The sequence below is a fragment of the Cornus florida genome, unplaced genomic scaffold, assembly GCF_030987335.1.
Source record: "Cornus florida cultivar Cherokee Brave unplaced genomic scaffold, ASM3098733v1 CherokeeBrave_3.0.0_Hap2_Chr01, whole genome shotgun sequence".
NCBI lineage: Eukaryota > Viridiplantae > Streptophyta > Magnoliopsida > Cornales > Cornaceae > Cornus > Cornus florida.
The window spans coordinates 112,707,224-112,725,913 of NW_026775571.1; the positions used below are offsets into that span (position 1 = coordinate 112,707,224).

General features: G+C 33.4%; 3 protein-coding genes and 1 pseudogene across 3 annotated transcripts; 2 read left to right on the forward strand and 2 right to left on the reverse strand.

Moving 5' to 3' along the window:
* Window positions 1-224: 224 nt before the first annotated feature.
* Window positions 225-590, reverse strand: LOC132280965 (protein S40-1-like). Its single transcript, XM_059782714.1, has one exon. The coding sequence runs from the start codon at window positions 588-590 to the stop codon at window positions 225-227; it is 366 nt and encodes a 121-aa protein (XP_059638697.1).
* Window positions 591-6,426: 5,836 nt separating this feature from the next.
* Window positions 6,427-9,748, forward strand: LOC132314554 (pentatricopeptide repeat-containing protein At4g18975, chloroplastic-like; annotated as a pseudogene).
* Window positions 9,749-10,650: 902 nt separating this feature from the next.
* LOC132280974 (F-box protein At5g07610-like) lies at window positions 10,651-11,950 on the forward strand. Its single transcript, XM_059782721.1, has one exon. The coding sequence runs from the start codon at window positions 10,715-10,717 to the stop codon at window positions 11,948-11,950; it is 1,236 nt and encodes a 411-aa protein (XP_059638704.1). The 5' UTR covers window positions 10,651-10,714.
* Window positions 11,951-12,381: 431 nt separating this feature from the next.
* On the reverse strand, window positions 12,382-16,529 carry LOC132266820 (subtilisin-like protease SBT5.6). The gene is made up of 9 exons (XM_059767845.1): window positions 16,458-16,529; window positions 16,124-16,316; window positions 15,849-16,025; window positions 15,177-15,288; window positions 14,074-14,635; window positions 13,881-13,981; window positions 13,434-13,791; window positions 13,088-13,301; window positions 12,382-12,959 (listed from the first exon to the last, which is right to left on the reverse strand). Exons 1-9 carry the CDS (start codon window positions 16,527-16,529, stop codon window positions 12,421-12,423), a joined length of 2,328 nt encoding a protein of 775 aa, XP_059623828.1. The 3' UTR covers window positions 12,382-12,420.
* Between the last annotated feature and the right edge of the window lie 2,161 nt (window positions 16,530-18,690).

Genomic DNA, 18,690 nt, shown 5'->3' on the forward strand with positions numbered 1-18,690 from the left:
AAATCCCACAAAAAATTTGATTTCAATGTTAATTTTGACATTGTTGTTCTGTTGTTGCCAAGAGTGAGAATGATCAAGGAGAATACATAAAACTAAACAAACTTGTAAAATCAGCTGAAAACAATTTCCTTCACTTCCATTTCTTTTCCTTTCCTTTCCTTTCCTTCTACTTTGTGTAATCCAATACTTGAAAAAGAAAAAAAAAAAGAGGAGAAAAATTAGTGTCACGTTTCAAGAAAACCAGTCATCCTTAGAATTGAATTTCTGACTTGGCTCAAGTCTCGTCCTTTGAGAGTCCTCCCATTCCCAGTGCAAACTGAGAACTCCATTTTACCGGCAATTCGGCGGCCGACGATCACGTGAGGGGGCACCATCTCTCCGTCGTTGTCGAAGGAATCGGATTCCACGCACTGAAAACGCGAATCTCCGGGAACATTTTGCCTGATATTGACCGGAAGTGAACTATTCTTCTTCTTCTTGGTATTGGGTTTATTGGGTGAATTTGAATGAGCTGGGAAGTGGTAGTCATCGTGGTTGGCTGCAGTATTTTCCGGGAAAATGACCTCGGATTCTTGGAATTCTTCTCCCATGGAATAATATTTAAGGTTGGAAAGTGGGTTTTGGAGATTGAGGAATTGGGAAGAAGAGGGAAGTGTAGAGGCATTTATAGGGACAGAAAGAGGTGGGTTTGGGTTTGAGTTGTGAGGGTGGTGATTGATTGATTGCGGAGAATCTAAATCGTAGTAACTACATTTTTTATAGCGTCACTGTAAAGGAGTTGAGAGCGGTCCCCTGTTTCTTCTCTCTCTTTTCTTTCACTTTCTCTCTCTAAATTACTAATTAAGCTGCCTAAACAGCTCATTTTCTTGTGGCTCACGGCTTTTCTTGTTGTAGCTTGTATAATGTGTATTATATAATTGAATTGCTAATATATATATATATATTGGATATAATTGAATTTGTCGTGTTCTTTAGTTACGGCAAATAACTCCGTTACTTTATTTTTAACTAGTTAATACTTAATAAAAAAATGGATAATGAAAATGAGCTGAATTTTTATCTTGGATAAAATTAAAATTTTGATCTTATCCATTTTATTTATAGAATATAAATTCTTCATCACAATTCTCATATTACAATATTAAGTTTGAATAGCATTATTCATAAAAAAAAAATAATAATAATAAAAAAAAAACCTCTCAGGCAATCAATGTATCACTGATTCACCGAAAACAGGCCCTCTTAATGTTCAATTTCGAAAAATCTACTAATTCAACAATTGAGAGGTAAGAATGTTCACATTTTGGCATTTTATTATTATTATTATTTTCATAAATTATTATTATTTTTTGTTAGACAATTAACTATCGAAATTTTTTTGATTAAGCCGAGTGTACGGTGCATCTTATTCATAGCACTGGTGAAGTTCAATTTATTTTTATTTTTATTTTTTGTTTTTTTGAGTAAGGTGCACCATACAGCCCTGCTCAATCAAGTTTTTATCTGTTGGACCAAATGCTTTGAAATTCAGTTTTGGCTACTAATTCAAAATTGGTGAAAGATAAAGTATGTAATGGTGTTGATATCTTCACTTTAATGTGGACATTCATATGACCAGCACTCACATATTGAAATTTGAGAACTAGGATAGGATATGCGTGTGGAAGTGCTTAACATAGAAAATTAATTAAGGTGGTTAGGAAATTTATTCCCGGGTCAGGTATGGTCGCTTTGATTGAATTGAATTGCATTACATAAATGGCCTCATGCACATGTAATGGTGTCATCTTTGTTGATAAAATTGAAGTATAATTTATGATGAAAATGATGCTGATAGAGAGTTATGCTAAACCAGACGTCGTTGTTGATCAAATTGAATATTATTGATTGAATTGAGATTTCTACTCTTTTTTTTTCCCTGCATATATTTGTATTAGTAGAAAAAATTTTAACAACAACAAATTTTATTTTATTTTATTATTATTATTTTTTTAACAGAGCCTAATTTAAGCATTATATTGATTAGTCAATTTTTTACTGGCTTTACTTGTTAATATATTTCAGAGCTGTATGATGTACTAAAGCAAATCCATGCAAAGCAATTGGAAGATCAATATATATATATATTTCGGGTAACTCATTATTTAATTACCTCTTAATGATAAAGTCAAAAGTGTTTATCCATTCACATTCATCATCCAAAACAAAGCATTAAACAACAAAACTGGTTTATTATCCTTTCTAAGGTGAACATATATACAACTGATAAAAGCGTACAAGCAATTAATATTGGAAACAAATACAAGATCATATATAACTTTTGACGAGTGCTAATTGCAGTTTTACAAGCGATTGTGAAAGGATAGTTGCAATTAGGATAGGTTAGTTTAAATATTTTAATTATTCGAGTTTCTATTTTCATGGAACTCTATAAATAATAATTTTTTAAACAAAAATATTCTTTTAAATTATCTAACTTTTATTCTTTTCTTCTCTTTTAATCAATTTATATGGAGATGTGTGCATGTATATATATATATATATACTAAAATGGAAAATAGATAGTTTTTCCATTTGTTTTGCTGGCTTTTGTTATTCAAAGCAATGGAAGTTAGAGAGAGTAGTGTTGGAAAGTTGCCTTGGTTGGTATATTTTGATTTTAAGTTGGTCCATCGTCATTTACCAAGTAGGTCGGTTTTTTCAAGTTGAGTGGAATAGCAGTGCTCTACTAAAATAATTAGTGTTATGTGAATGGATTCTAAAAAAGAAAAAAAATATATATATATAGATAGGATAATCCATTCATAAGAGATGGATCGATTCTGAAAAAAAATAAAAGAAAGGAGAAAAAAATAAATAAATAAAAGGAAGGAGAAAAAAGAAAAGAAAAAAAAGAGCCACTAAAAAATCCAAAAAGAATAAAAAGAAAGGTTAAAAAAAGAGCGAGAAAATAATCATACAAGATGGATTCTGAGATCGATTATATATTTCTTCTTGTAACTATCCTCGAGTGAATAAATTCTTTTCTTTTTTTTTTTTCTTTCCTTTTTGTTTTTTCATATATATATATATATATATATGTTTCTTTTTGTTTTTATTTCTACAACTATCCTTGTATAAATGGATTTAAAAAGAAAAAAGAAAAAAAAGAAGGAAATAATTCATTTATCAAGGATACTTGTAAAAAGAAATATATATGTGTGTGTGTATATATATATATAACTAATTTTGTATTTTTTTTTTTAAATCTCACAATCTATCTTGTATATATATGGATTATTTTCCTGCTTTTTTTTTTTTTTTTTTTTTTTTTTTTTTTTTTAAGCTCTTTTTTCTCCCTCATAATCCATTTCTTGTGAATGGATTATCTTATTTAAACTTTTACTTTTTGTTTTTCTTCCTTTTTCATAATTCATTCATAAAATATTAGTTATTATATATATATATACACACACAGGCACACATCTTTATATGAATTGATTTAAAAAAAAGGAAAAAAAAAATGTTACATAATTTTAAAAGATATTTTTGTCTAAAAAATTAATATTTATAGAATCTCATAAAAATAAAAACTAAATAATTAATACATTTTAAAGTAATCAATCCTAATAAAGATTGTAAAAAGACAATAACACGCGCAACTGCAATTAGGATTCTGCAATTACAATTAGCACTCTTCATAACTTTATTTGTTTACCAATGAGTGTAAAAGGAAAACCTTTGTATTTTAGCACTTTTGTGGTTTCTAAATGCCTAGAGAGTCAAGACAAAAGTCATAACATTAAATGATATATTGACTATTATATACAGTATATATATATATATATTGCAAGATTTTAAATAAACATCTGGCAGAAGTCGTCAGAGCCAAGCGGAACGGATTTTGGTTGAACTAAATAAACCTTAGAGGTGCAAGCAAGGTAAATATTATTCGATAGGAGCGTAGGTGCAAAGCGATCATACACCTCTACGCATCCGACGGCTCTAGCTCCGTTTGAGTGTGTCCACTTCCCGAGGTCCACCTAATTCTCCGCACACTCGAATAATTCCATAAAAAATACACCACTGACAGATCAACACGTGTGAGGTCGTGTCGTCACACGCCACACACGGACGAAGGAATCTCAATTATTCCCTGCTTAGATGCCACGTTGCCCCCGCTGTTTGTTTTCGTGTCAAGTGTTTTAATCAACCGTGTAAGTCACTGTTCTAGAACCAAGTAAAACAATACATATATGTGTGTATACATGTATGTATGTATGTATATATATATATATAGAGAGAGAGAGAGAGATATGGTCCAATAAGAGAAGGGTTTTGACGTAATTGGATTTATTGGAGTGGTTTTATATGCTTTTTGAAGAAAATGACTGCACAAAAAATTTGGAAGGTCACTCTCTTGAAATTTTTCCCTCAAGTAGATGATTAGAAAGAAATAGGAATTATATTGAGATGATGATAATGACTTCAACCTCATCCATATTCAAACTTTGTGTATGTGAATATGTATGTGCCATCCTTTAATTATTTGACTTCACCGAATACACGCAATCTTGGCAAGTGTCAAATTTCAATATTCTGTTGCTTAAATTGAATGAAAAAACAGTGTAGTTATAATTGTTCTTGAGCCGTACATAAAGAATGGAATAAGGGATATTGTTTATATATTCTCTATTGATCTGTTCAAAGCTTTGTTTGAGAAATTAGAAAGGTTCTTATAATTAATGTGTCAAAAGGTTTAACGCTAATACATAGTTTGATACTAAGCTTTAACGTCACATCTTGAAAGCTGTTGATTCAAATCTTCTTAATTACTGATAAAATGTTTTTAAATAATTGTTTGACACATGTGAAGAGTGAATTACGATATTTATTATGGTAAATAATAATTAAACAGAAAAAAAATTTCAAAAAATTCTTAAATTTCTAAGTAAAATGGTAGAAAATGTCACATGCACACATCACAAATAGGTTTGATCGATCTTTGCTCATGGCTGGCCAATTAAGAAGGAAAAATTTGCGCAGGTAATTTTGTGTGTGTATTAATGAAGTGGTGTTTCACTTCCTTATATTTTACATTTATATGATCAGTTAAATGTGTTTCGTTAAAGGATTAACATTTTCTTTCATATATAATGGAAAACTGCGAAACTTGGGCAAAGTAAAAAACATATATTCTAGTATTGCAAATCTGATTTGCAATTATTTAAATTTATGAATAACTATGATAATTTGTTTTATCTCATATCCAAATCTCAATTTATTATATAAACTAGTATTTAGAAATTGAATGATAATAATAAAGCATGGTTAGAAAATGAATGAGTTAGCGTCTGCTTGGTTTGTTACTTAGAATATAATTTTTCTGTTTTCATAGAATTGAGAATCAGATAATTTGTTTTATCTCAAATCCAAACCTCAATTAATTATATGAACTAGATTTTAGAAATTGAATGATAATAATAAAGCATGGTTAGAAAATGAATGAATTAGCGTCTGCTTGGTTTGTTACTCAGAAAACAAATTTTCTGTTTTCATAGAACTGAGAATTGGATAATTTGTTTTATCTCAAATCCAAACCTCAATTAATTATATAAACTAGGTTTGACAAAGTGAATGATAATATAAAGCATGGTTAGAAAATGAATGAGTTAGTGTCTGTTTGGTTTGTCATTCAGAAAATAATTTTTTTATTTTAATAGAATTGAGAATCATATATCTGTAAAAAAATTATTTTTGAAAATTCAATTTATAAAAAAGTATGTGTTTTTAGATTTACAAACTAAGCATACCCTTAATTATTTTTGTCTAGGTAAGTCCTAATACTAGTACGGTCAAGGACGCGAGTGATAGTTTAACAGGTGCCAATGGACCAAAAGTGGTGGTGGATGCAGAGGGCAGGTGACATAGCGCTACCAGGAGTGGTAGTGTGGGTGGAGGAATTGGGGGCGTTACTGGTGGTTGTGGTGGTGGGAGTGCTTGTAATGGCACCACTGTTACAAAAGATGTGGTGGACTGGTGGTAGAGATGGTGTTTGAGGTTGTGTTGTAGAATTTCTGTCTGTAATAAAGCCCAATTTCTACGAAAGCCTAAGGCCCATTTCTGAATGTCTACAAGAAGCCCAAATTCTTGCTTGTCTTCTTATTTTTGCCCAACACAAACCCATAGATAAATTGGGCCCAATTGGCGCTAAATTCTTATCTCACCGGTGTCTCTTCTCTCTCTCTCTCTCTAATCTGAGTATACCCATTTGCAGTGGCCATTCGTATTATCTTCGACTATCGTAAGCACACTCATTTCTTTGATAATCGAACTGTGTAGACATACATATATATATATATCTATATATGTATTATACGCCACAAATACTGAATTGCCATGAAATTTGAATATTGAGGCTGAAATTTGAGGTTTGTGTTGGTAAGAAAAATGAAAGTGCTGCTTATTTTTAGTTCATATAATTTATATGTATCTTTTACTGTTGCAATTTGCCCAAAATGAAAGTGCTACTTAATTTGTTTTTTTTGAAGGTTAATTTGTTTGATTGCTTGTATTGCTATTATGATATTGTAATCGTAGAATTTTTTGGAATTTCACAAATAATTTGGGCATTATTCTAAGTGAGTTACTGGGTAATATTTATTTATGCAGGGCAAAATCAGGTTTTGATTGTTTTTTCAAGAAATTGGATTAGCTTATTTGAAGCATAGCTTGTTGATTTGGAGTTAAAGTTGGAATCAATGATAGTTTTAAGTAGCAATAATCCAATTTCCTTCTTGTTTTCCTCAAATGGACAAAATCAGGTTGACTGTTAATTTTTATCTTGTCACTTATCTTCTCATTGCCCTAAAATGCCATATTGCTCTATAAATGTTTCTGATCTGAACTTTCTATACCGACGGTTAGAGGACAGCCAGAGTAGATAATCCTTCTGGTAGGGTTTGGGTTTTCTAATTGTGGATTTTCTTCAGTGCAGAAGGGTACAGGGTTTATTGTCTTCATGCCGAAGGCAAGTGAGGATAAATTGTATTTGTTTCCTTTTGATTTTCCTAAAATGTTATTGTGCAACAATAAAATTAATTAATGGGTTTTAAATTCCCTTTTCTTCGGTTTTGAAAATTTTCTGTTGATTTGTAGGTACCTTGTATCTCGCTCGTCAAGTGTTCCCACCACAATCAAAGTAGACAATCACTAACTAATTCCAATGCTGTCGAGAGTAGGTGATTTCTCCCGCTAAGAATATGAGTAGCATTATGATTTCTAATCGTCTGATGTTTTGGTAATGATGTCATGTATCAGTTGTTGTCACTGTAACTGTTTTCCTAGATTTTCAAAATTGCTTCACTGGGATTTTCTTAGCAGAGAGTGCAGGAAAAATGATTAAGAAGGCAGGAAAGAGAGAACATCACTTGTGGAAGAAAAGAGAGTCAGCTGGGTCTGGGCAAAAGGCACTTGATCTTTTTCGAATTGTATGTATGATTTTTATTAATTTGTCTGCAATCCTGTTTCTGCTGTTTTAGTTTTTTTATCTGATTCTTGGGATGATTCGTTAACTGGTTTGAATGAGAGATCGCATAGTTGTAGGAATGGCAATTTCAAATATTTGGACTAAAAGAGCATTTAATTGTTATGTTACCTAGTCTGTAAACCTTGAACTGGCAGGTTTCTGGGCTTCCAAACGAGGAGGAGGCTGTTTATGGAGCATTGGATAAATGGACAGCTTGGGAAACAGAGTTTCCGTTGATTGCGGCCGCCAAGGGTTTAAGAATCTTAAGGAACAGGAGTCAATGGATACGAGTAATTCAAGTATGATGCTTTCCAAACTTTGCATAAAATTATTGAGCTTGTGCAGTGGCAAATTTGATGCTTATTTATACTTTTTGGTGTTTAGTATCATCTTGTCAGTAGTAGGGTGCCTCCGATGTTAAAAATTGCAATCTATTTCCATCTATCTCATATTATTGCATTCGGAACCCTGATTTTCTCGAGTCAGTTGGGTCCATGCTTCAGTTTACTTATTCAAAATCGAATTGCCAAGATTTAGAATTTAGAACTAAGGTTGATCTAATTTTTTCCATCTATGTAAAGCAAAGCCATCTTAAGCATATTCTATAAAGCATTTTATTTCTGTATCATTTAGGCTGTTAAATTTGTGCTGAAATTATAGTTTCCAAGAACATGTTCTGATGTTTAAGTAGTCCATCTGCTCACTTGAATCTGTACTTCACCAATACATATCAGTGTTTGTGTTAACTGAACCAGTATAAACTAAGTTGTGCCTGTTGCATTCACCAAATCCTTGAAGCACTTGTATCTTTTCAGGACTTGTGGGAAGTCAATGGGTCATGATCTTTAGCATCTTGATTTTAGACATGGTCTAAACACGTGAGGCATTGTTTGGTTACGGAAAGCAAGTTTATGGCATTTTTTAAAACCTAATATGATATATTGTTGGAAGTAATTTTAAATCAATACCTACCTAGATTACTACTTTGGTTGAAACATGATTATGTTTTGCGTTGCGTTGGCCTAAAATGTGGACATACAAACACCCTCAAGTTCCAGCAATATATGAATATCATATGCAAATTTGTGAGGCTGTACTGAAAAGTAAACATGAAATCAATGTTATTACCTTAACTTTGGAAGCCCAAGCTTCATAGAAAGGTGAACTGGAGGATCCTAAGATGTGCTGTTAATTCTACTGTGTCATGAGGATCTCTTAATTCACTCGAGTGACAATACTACTGTCGAACTATGTCATCGCATATAAGTTTCTAAGGTTTGGTTGAAGGAATCACTACTAGTTAGGTGATGACATCCAGTTTAAATTTTGATTTCTAAATGTAGCTAAATTGAATGCATATAATCTCCTTGTTTGCTGGTTACTCATCTTCAGTGCTACTCAGGTGGCCAAGTGGATGTTGAGCAAAGGTCAAGGAGCGACGATGGGAACCTATGACACCCTGCTACTGGCTTTTGATGAGGATTGAAGGGTAGATGAGGCGGAATCACTATGGAACATGATTTTGCATACCCATACACGCTCTATCTTGAAGCAATTGTTTTCTACGATGATCTCCTTGTATGATCATCATAATATGCCTGATAAGATAATAGAGGTACTACTGCAAAGAATATTGTTGCTTGCACCTCCATGGCCTTTTGCAATTACATTTGTTTGCAGTTTATATGATGTTTTTTTCATTAATTTTTGGAACAACTGCATATTATGATGCTAAATCTATTCCCTATAAAATGTCAGGTTTTTGCAGACATGGAAGAGTTGAGTGTGAAACCAGATGAAGATACTGTCAGGAGAGTTGCCCATGCCTTCCTAAAAATAGGTCAAGAAGATAAGCAGAAGCTGTTTCTTAAGAAGTACCAGTGCAAATGGAAATACATTCACTTTAAGGGTGAACGAGTTAGGGTAAGAACAGATGCATGGAGTGAATAATGTTGTTTGGACTTCACCGAACGAAATTGGCAACAATTTAAACTTTGGTAGTCAAAGCACAAAATCTGTTTCTTATGACTGTTTCGACATTAGGCCTTGTTAATTGGGGTAGAGCCGTAGAATATAGAGAAACTTTGTGGCTGTTGTAATGGAGATTTAATCAAGTCAACCATCCTTTGCTGGGAAAGAAATGAACTTGCTGTTCCTGTATATGCTTTATAGGTCTTGCCACATTTCTGACTGCAAACTAAATTGGATTACGAGGGTAACATGAATTCTTTCATTTTGGTACGTATCTATATGTAGGGCCTCCATAGATTCATTCCGTGCTGTTGAAATTGGTCTTGTACAGTTCCATTATAAGGCTGATCAATCAATTGATATCATACATACAAACACTTCATTGAATACTATGAACTTTAGTTTAACCTTGTTGCCAGAGTAAGCAATTTGTCTTCGTCTTTAATCATGATATGAATGGCTTGCGGCTGTATTCAGGGTTGTTTTTTATTTTTTATTTTTATTTATTTATTAGTAATTTCTTGTAATTTGGGGTCGTTAGCATGTTTATGTGTTTCTTATTTTCTATTTCTTAGTGTTCCTATTTTTTTTTGGCAGTTTTTAAAAATCAGTTAAGTGTTTGGTAATATTTATTTATTTCTTGAATTTTATAAATGGTAAATAAGAAACATGTTTGGTAACCTTTTAGCAAAAAAAAATAATAATAATAATAAATAAAAATTATTCATATAAAAAATATTAATCCCATTAATTAATATATTCCTCACATATAATAAAAATTAGATTTCTTGAATTGGCTGTTGATTGAAAGATAAACTCGTATTCATCTGTCTCCGAGAAACATAACCATTAATTCCTCTACATACCTAAACCTATATATATATATATATATACACACACACACATACATCAAATTACAAAGAGTAAAACAATTCCTGAGAATCGAAATGGAACAAGGGTTTGTCGTTTGTTCTTAAAACTTGGACTTTTTGAGAACATGTTTCCAAAATCTAAAAAAAGAAATAATAGACTATCAAAAATATATATCTTACCTATTTCTATTTTTTTTTAACCTTTTAAAAATAAGAAATGTCCATTACCAAACTACCCCTGTTTTTATTTACTCTTGTAGAACAATCCACCTAAAGGTGCCGGAATGCGCAGAAGTTGAAGAATGTATTAGTTAACCTCCTTTCTCTTGAGTTGATTCAACAAAGTAGTGAGAGAAGAAATTGAATGGCTTCTACCATTAAGAGGTGCGGGAATGCGCAGATACCGTCGGACCAAATCTCCTCCTCCACCTCCGCAGCCGCTGAAATCATCTGCGGCAACAACGATCTGGTCTCGGAGATCCTTCAGCGTCTGCCGCCGAAATCCCTCATTCGATTCAAGTCAGTCTCGAAAACATGGCTCTCTCTAATCTCCAGTCATACCTTCTCTCTCCTCTGGCAACGGTACCGACAATCCCATCATCCCAAAATCTCCGGCTTTTTCTTGACCTGTACATTCCGAACTGAAATCGATTACATTCCTCTCACAGACATAGATGATGGACAAAACAGGTCTTTAGCTCGCTTTCCCAATATGTTTTTTCAGTGTAATAATCGAACAACAATCATGCACTCCTGCAATGGTTTTCTACTCTGCTGTTTAACTAAGCTTCTTCTCAGATCTTTCCATGTTTACAATCCCACCACCGAGCAATTCTCCACTCTTCCCTGGCCCTTTTCTTTCAATCATTTTCTTCTTCTAGACCCTCTATATTTGGCTTTTGATCCTTTGAAATCACATCACTACAAAGTTGTTTTGCTTCAGAGACTACATAAGAATCAGGTGGGTGATGACTTGTATCAGATTCATATTTATTCCTCGGAAACCAATGCGTGGAGACCCTTTGGTGCTGATCTTTTGTCCGAAACAGCAATGGACTTCAAGAATGGAGTCTATTGCAATGGTTCCATCCATTGGATTTCCTTCGGCGCAGAAGAAGCTTCCATATACTTTGACGTTGATCAAGAAAGATTGTGCTCAATGCCGTCTTCACCAATTTGGAAGGCTCCTAGTAGATACTTGCATTTTGGGGAGTCTAGAGGTCGTTTGCATCTTGCTGGGCCCAATATTAATCATGACCTCATATTTAATGTCCACGTCTATGAGATGGAAAGAGATTACTCTAAGTGGTCATTGAAGTATCGGGTTGACCTTAACACGATTGCTTGTTTTCTTTCACCAGAGATTATTGACCATTATGCAGTGTGTACGCTTAGTTTGATTCGCGAAGAAGATGAGGGAGATGATGTGCATTTGGTGCTATTTATAGGCACAACTGTGATCATCTCCTACAACATTAAGGATAATACTTTTAAGAAGCTTCATGATGTAGCACCCTACCGTGGTTCTTCCTCACGTGAGGTTTTGGCGCTTAATAGCGGTAGAGTCTATCCATACATTGAGACAGTCTTTTCAGTTTGAAAGATGGTATTATATTTTTATCAATTGATGGAGGCACTCTTTTTAATTTGAAAGATCATAATATATTTTTATCACTTGGGTTGATTGGTCACTATCTCAGTGTTTTGTAGATTCAAACTTCAATCTTGAAATCTATTTATTTTACATTATATTTATTAAATAATAATAAATAAAAAAGAATTATCTGTTCAATACTTCTATCTTTAAGAATGGCCACCCCAGAACTAGTTTGTTTTGACAAGTTGCATTAATGCTTACAAGGTAATGTTGTTCAGAGATGCGAACGCGGCACCCAATGTGTGCTAGTAAATCAGTTCTTTATGAATAATGATTTATCACAATCTCACAACCTATATTCAATTACTGAATGCTTCCTTAACTTATTTGTGTTTCTCTACAACCCCATACTTTGCAAATATATTCAAGCAAGAAGAATGAAAAAAGAAGAAATTAAAACAAGAATGATAAGCCTAGGCCAACGATACTGCCATAGGACTTCTAACAAAGTGGATTCCATCAGTCCAAGCATACGACCCGAATGAATACTGATCATTGTCAGTTTTGCTGGCCTTCTCAGTTTCTGCTGTTACGGTTATGGTGAAGCTCTTCTTTTGGCCAACATGCTTAAAGAATAAGATGGGTGGAGAGATCTTAACCGAAAATCCAATAGGTGGTTTGACACTAGAGACATACAAACTCTTGCCGCCACCACCAACATTTGTGACAGTTCTCTTGACAGTCACTGCACCATTGAATTTGGAAATTGCAAGAGATGGGTAGTTGAGATTGTTCGGCGTGGGTGAGACTTTTGGACACTTAAATGATGGGTCAAGCTTTGTTACTCCTTGGCTGCAAAGGAACAGAAGATAGTCAGTGTATGAGGCATCATACACGAGTCCTGGATCTACTGCCTTTGTTGGCCTCAAGTGACCTGATCCGTATTGGAAGGGATCTGCAGGGCTACCATACGCATCAGTAATTGGCATACCCACATTGTTCTTTATTCGTGCTGCAAGATCAAAATGTGCAATATTAATGAAAAATTCATAGGTCATGGTAGGTAGTTAGCATGCATAGGACAAGTATTAGAGTTAAAAGCTGATTAAAATGATACCCTATATAGATTCATAAGAGTACCTGAGGTGATAAGAGCAGATCTTATGGCAGCACTGCTCCAATGGGGGTGTATAGCTTTGAGAAGTGCAGCTGCAGCTGACACATGAGGGCAAGACATAGAAGTTCCTGAAAATATGTTATACTTAACGACTCGGTGATCCTCCTCCAACCTCGTAGGTGATGCTGCTTCACTCCATGCCGCCAGTATGTTTAGTCCTGGTGCTGTGATATCAGGCTGTCAAGCAATCCCAATATTAGAAATTTGAGGTGAATGACAACTTCAAAACCTTTGCTGTCAATTGAAAAAACATCCATAGTAATAATTATTGTTTCTATTACTGCTTGTACATTTGGTGCTGCTAATTACCTTGAGAATATCAGGTGTAATTGTATTGGGTCCCCTACTAGTGAAGGCAGCCATGAATGGTGCTGGTGTATCATGTAGGACAGTCCTAGCTGGGAAGATATATGCCAATGGTTTGTTAGTAGAGTTGATGTACTCCAAAATTCTATTTGCATTGTTAGCATCCACTGCAGTTGAAGGAAGAACATGAGGGTCTAAGGCTAACTCAGCTCCATTTGCAACACCATTTGCTAAGATGAATCCGGCACCCCCAGCTCTTTTCACCTCCTCGCCTTTTCCAACTCGGGTCCCATTCCCTCTAAAGCACATTACAATCTTTCCTCTGGTCTTTTCAGGTGATAGAGAACCAGGAAGGCATTGCCTGCAAAAATTTGAAGTTCAAGTCATCAGCCAAATGTCATCACAATATGCCCCAAAACAAGCATTGAAATGGTAAAAAGGAAAGCCTACTGTGCTGTATCATTTTTGGGCACTTCAGGGTTGACTACTGCTGATGCCAATACTAGTGGGTACATTTTCTTCTTCAGCCTGTATGCAGTTACTGCTTGTCCCTAAAAATTGACCAGAGGAACAAATTGAATTGAAAAAAGAAAATGTGTGACAAGAAATCAAAATGAAGTATCGTAATTTTGTTGATATTTACCCGAATAGTCAAGCCATTTCCAAACACAACAGGTGCCGCAAATACTCTGTCCAAACTACTAGCAGCAACCGTGATGATCCAGGGAGCCGTGTTAGATAAAGTTTCCGGGGCAGGGCCAGAGTTTCCGGCACTACAAGACACTAGGATATTTTTCTTTGTAGCGTGAAGTGATCCGATTGCAATAGAATCCTCGGTGTAAGGTATAGGTTCTTTCCCCCCAATGGAAATGCTTAGTACATGAACTCCATCAGTAATGGCATCATCAATAGCTGCTAGCATGTCTTCATCAAAGCATGTGTTCCCATTTACTTTGCTTACACCTGGAATTGCCCAGCAAGCTTTGTATATCGCGAGGCGCACTAGTGGTGCACCACCGGAGGCAGTGCCACGCGCAAATCCACCTAGGGCCGAGACATTGGACACCCTTCTTCCTCCAACAGTTGAAGATGTGTGTGTCCCGTGTCCATCCCTGTCTCGTGGAGATAGGTAATCCAATGTGCTATTTAGAGGGCCATAGTGATGTTCGTAACCTTTAATGTAGTATCTAGCTCCAATTATCTTCCTGAAGAAGTGGCAACAGAATTGATCAATTTCTATCTTTATGTTGCATTTTCATATCTGTTTGAGTGTAAACTATACAAGTTTGTATGTAATGCAATTGAAACAAAATAATAGATATGTTGACTGAATCAATGATCCTAAACCCATTTTACTTGGGATCACAAATTTCAAGTTATAATGTAGGAGACTTCTTTGATTTTTTAAAAATATTCAAAATGAACAATCTAATTGATTCAAGTCTTGAGGACACCCAATGCTGCCTTCATCTACTTATCCGGCAACGATGAATTCAAATAAGCTATAATTGAAATTGAAATCATAATTTTTGCCCTAAAATCAGTAAGGGGTCCCCAAGATAGTGTTGCAAGTTCATATAAGTGAAAGCACAAAAAAAAAAAAGAAAAAGAAACACTGTTTCCAAATGGAAAACAGCGATAGAAGAATAAATTTGGTCACGGGTTCATTTCAATAATGGAAAACAGGCATAGAACAAGAAAGCGATTACTATGTCACGAAAAAGAACAAAAGTTATATAAACTCACCTATTACAATGTGATGAATTAAAAGCAGTTCCACTCTGGCATATTCCTTTCCATGATTTTGGAATGGGTCCCATTCCTTCATCACTGAAACTCTTAGCCTCCGGCCACACACCTGACCATCATCATCATTAACACACTCATCATCACATGCAATATAACCTGGTATCACTCGTAACATCTGAATCCAAACACAGCGAAAGGAATTGTACGTGGATCCCACCATTGCAAGGTGGCAGAAGAATAGATATTGGGTGTGTCAAGTATACCAAGTCATTGGCATACCTATCCAATGACGATGCATCATTTGAAAAAAAGTTGGCTCACCTATTTATAAAATTACTGACAACAAAATAATGTCTTATATTAGGTGGATATACTTATGACATGGATAATCTAATATTTATATTGGTATTGAATGGCACATTTTCATCCGGAAAGGCAATCAATACCTATGACGTGGTATATGTGATCACCCAATATCTAAGGATACAGATTGGGTTTTTGGAACGAGAATAATTTTTCTACATGGAATTATACTGCTTGGAATAAATCAATCATTCTTCAAACAATACATGCATATATGCAAAAACCTTGTAAGAAAAGGAGAATATATATATATATATATATATATGTAACCAAAGCACTATTTGTTGAGGATTAATATTGTATCACCATTATCAATGAGGCCAACTATGATGTCTTTGCCATATCTAGCTTTCAATAATATGTCTTCCTTGAGGTTGTTCAATTGTTTTCCCTCTTCTAATCCAACAAATTCCCATGACCTCGTAGTATGCAAAGAGTTCTTTCTTGGGTAGCTTCTATACACAGATACCACCTCATCCATTTCTGTTAATATATATATATTCTTCACAATGAGATCGAGATATAGAGAGCAAATTAATCCGAGTAAAAGTAATCCTTATAATAGTAATTTGTAATAGTACCGGATAGTTTTAAGGCTTCATCGGGAGTAAGCACTGCCGCGAAGCCATTGATACTGTTCTTGTAACTGTAAATAAGAGAAGCCTTGGCTTCTTCCTCAGATTCTTTCACAGAGGAGAGATAGGAGTGATGGTTATCTTCAATTTCTTGCAATGTTTTCTCTCCAGTGTGGTGTCCAAAGTATACAATATAGACCTGGAAATTAATGATACAAGTTAATTTGTGCGAGGGGTATATGCGGTACACCAACCTACATATATAATTATATATGTGTGTGTGTAGACATGCATATATGTATATTGGCTGATTTCATATAAAATTAAGAAAAGTAGAAACCTGTTTTTGAACACACGAGGCCAAGAGAGGAATAAGAAATAGTAGTAGGGAGAGAAGCGAAGATTTCATCATAGTTAATGTAATGAACTTTAGAATCTAGAGATCATCATATGAAATGATGGAGGAGTTTATAAGTTTGATATATATATATATATATATCCTGGGTGAGGCTTTTTGTAATTCACTGTTGTGGAATTCTTGTGGACCAAGAACAGCACCCCATGTCACTATACTATCTGACATCTCATGTCATTAAAATAAAAGTAAGGGGATTTATTATCCAGTTCATGTGACATCCGATCATACAATTGGCCGGAGAGGCACTTTATTATTATTATTATTATTAAATTTTTAATTTTAATTTTATTTTTATTTAAGGTAAGTAAACATTATAAATAAAAAGAGTAATATTATGATGACAGGATAAGTTTTTTTTGGCAAACTAAGAAGTGTGCAACAAGGAGTCTTTGTTATAATTAATAAAATATATTTTCTATTCACTCATAGCATTTCAAATGTTCAATCAATATATGATATCAATCGGTTTTAAAAATCGGTCCATACTTTTATCAGAGAAAAAGCGGCCGTACAATCAAAGTTTTTCTAAAAACAGCTGCAAGGCTGCTACTGAGCCAGATTACGCTTGAGATGAGCTGTATTATTAAATATAATGAATTTCTAATGATAAAATTATCTGTAAAGAATAATATCATTTTTATTAAATTAATGAGTCTATAATGATTTTTTTTAGATCCATGTATAAAACTAAAATGTCTAATCATTTCATATTTGAAGTCTATTGATGATGAAATTAGGAAAGGTGTACTATCCTAATAATATTCAGGGTCCATTCGATCCTAATAATAATATACAATGTCCATATCCGATTAATTGATAAGAATATATTTTCCTATTTCGATCATGTAAGGTAAAAGGTTAGTTAGATCATGATGAACTGTTTTTATGACAATTATTACAAAAAGAATCCTTTTCAATTGAGTCAACTATTGTTATTTAATTCATATAGTAGACGAAATGATAAATTAGAAAAGAGACCGATGATTCAGATAACTGCTCTATTCTTATGAGAAGTCACATATGATGAACACAATAAGACTATTGTTGCTTAATTGATCCAAATAATGAGTTTTCTGCTATTGCGATTCTAATTATATATATTCACTACAATGTGTGTTTTTCTTTTCTATTATTTTGTGCTCGGTTTATCTAGAAATTTCATAATCATTCCAGTTGACTACACTAATATGATATATATTATATTAGTATACTTTGAGGCTGTTATAAACTTAGAAGTTAGAACAGATCATCAAAACTGACTTAAACATAAATAACAATATCTTTGAAAATCTGTAAATTGTTGGAACAAGTAATAAAAGATACTAATTTCTTCATATTATTCGAGCAAAGAATCACATAATTTAATGTGTTATAAAAAATTAAAAATATTCGTTTTTAGAGATAGTTATATCTTCTCATTGTTGCGGTCAAAGGAACAAAATTTTAGCACAATTTTTAAAATTCAAAATTAAACTAAATTTAACAATTCATACATTCATATAATATCTATTTATAAATGTACGTATTTATTTCTGTCCAATTATTTATTCAAAATAAAATATAAACTTAAAAAATTATTTTTAAATTCATATGAATATATATCAATTATATAGTAAATGAACAAGTTGGATATGCTACCAAATTGAAATTCTTTCAATTTTTATAATTTTGTTATCGAACTAAATTTTCTATAATATAATTAATTATGTTCTGATTTTTAATTTTTCAAATTTGATTGTCAAAACCATTGCCAGGGCCTCATTCTAATCTTGGGGTTGACCCTCGAAAACTTCATTAAAACTCATCTCGCTCATTATAATGTTGAATTTCATGTCACTATATGTGAATGTCTACCTATAAGGCTCTACTTACCTCATTTTATTCATTAAAGCTCATCTTGTTTAGGGTTATTTTTATCATTCAATAAAAGAAATTTGTCTAAGTAAAACATTTTATTTTACCTAATATTTTACTAAAACTTCAAAAAAACAACTTACGAACTAACAAACTTCTGTAAATCATTTTCCCTTTCCAAATAGATGGCCTTTCGACCTTCGACATCTCTTCAATCAACCAACAACTCTCTCTCTCCAGAGCACAGACCTTCGTCTTTGTAAAACTCTATTGAAACTTGTAGGGGTTCTTTTTTGCTAAG

Bases quoted from the DNA above. Each gene is read 5' to 3' on its own strand.
- LOC132280965 (XM_059782714.1), bottom strand. From the start codon at position 590: ATGGGAGAAGAATTCCAAGAATCCGAGGTCATTTTCCCGGAAAATACT.
- LOC132280974 (XM_059782721.1), top strand. From the start codon at position 10,715: ATGGCTTCTACCATTAAGAGGTGCGGGAATGCGCAGATACCGTCGGAC.
- LOC132266820 (XM_059767845.1), bottom strand. From the start codon at position 16,529: ATGATGAAATCTTCGCTTCTCTCCCTACTACTATTTCTTATTCCTCTC. The intron at 16,317-16,457 runs GTTTCTACTTTT...ATTAATTTCCAG, and splicing joins CCTCGTGTGTTCAAAAACAG to GTCTATATTGTATACTTTGG. The intron at 13,302-13,433 runs GTAATTAGCAGC...ATTGCTTGACAG, and splicing joins TTACACCTGATATTCTCAAG to CCTGATATCACAGCACCAGG.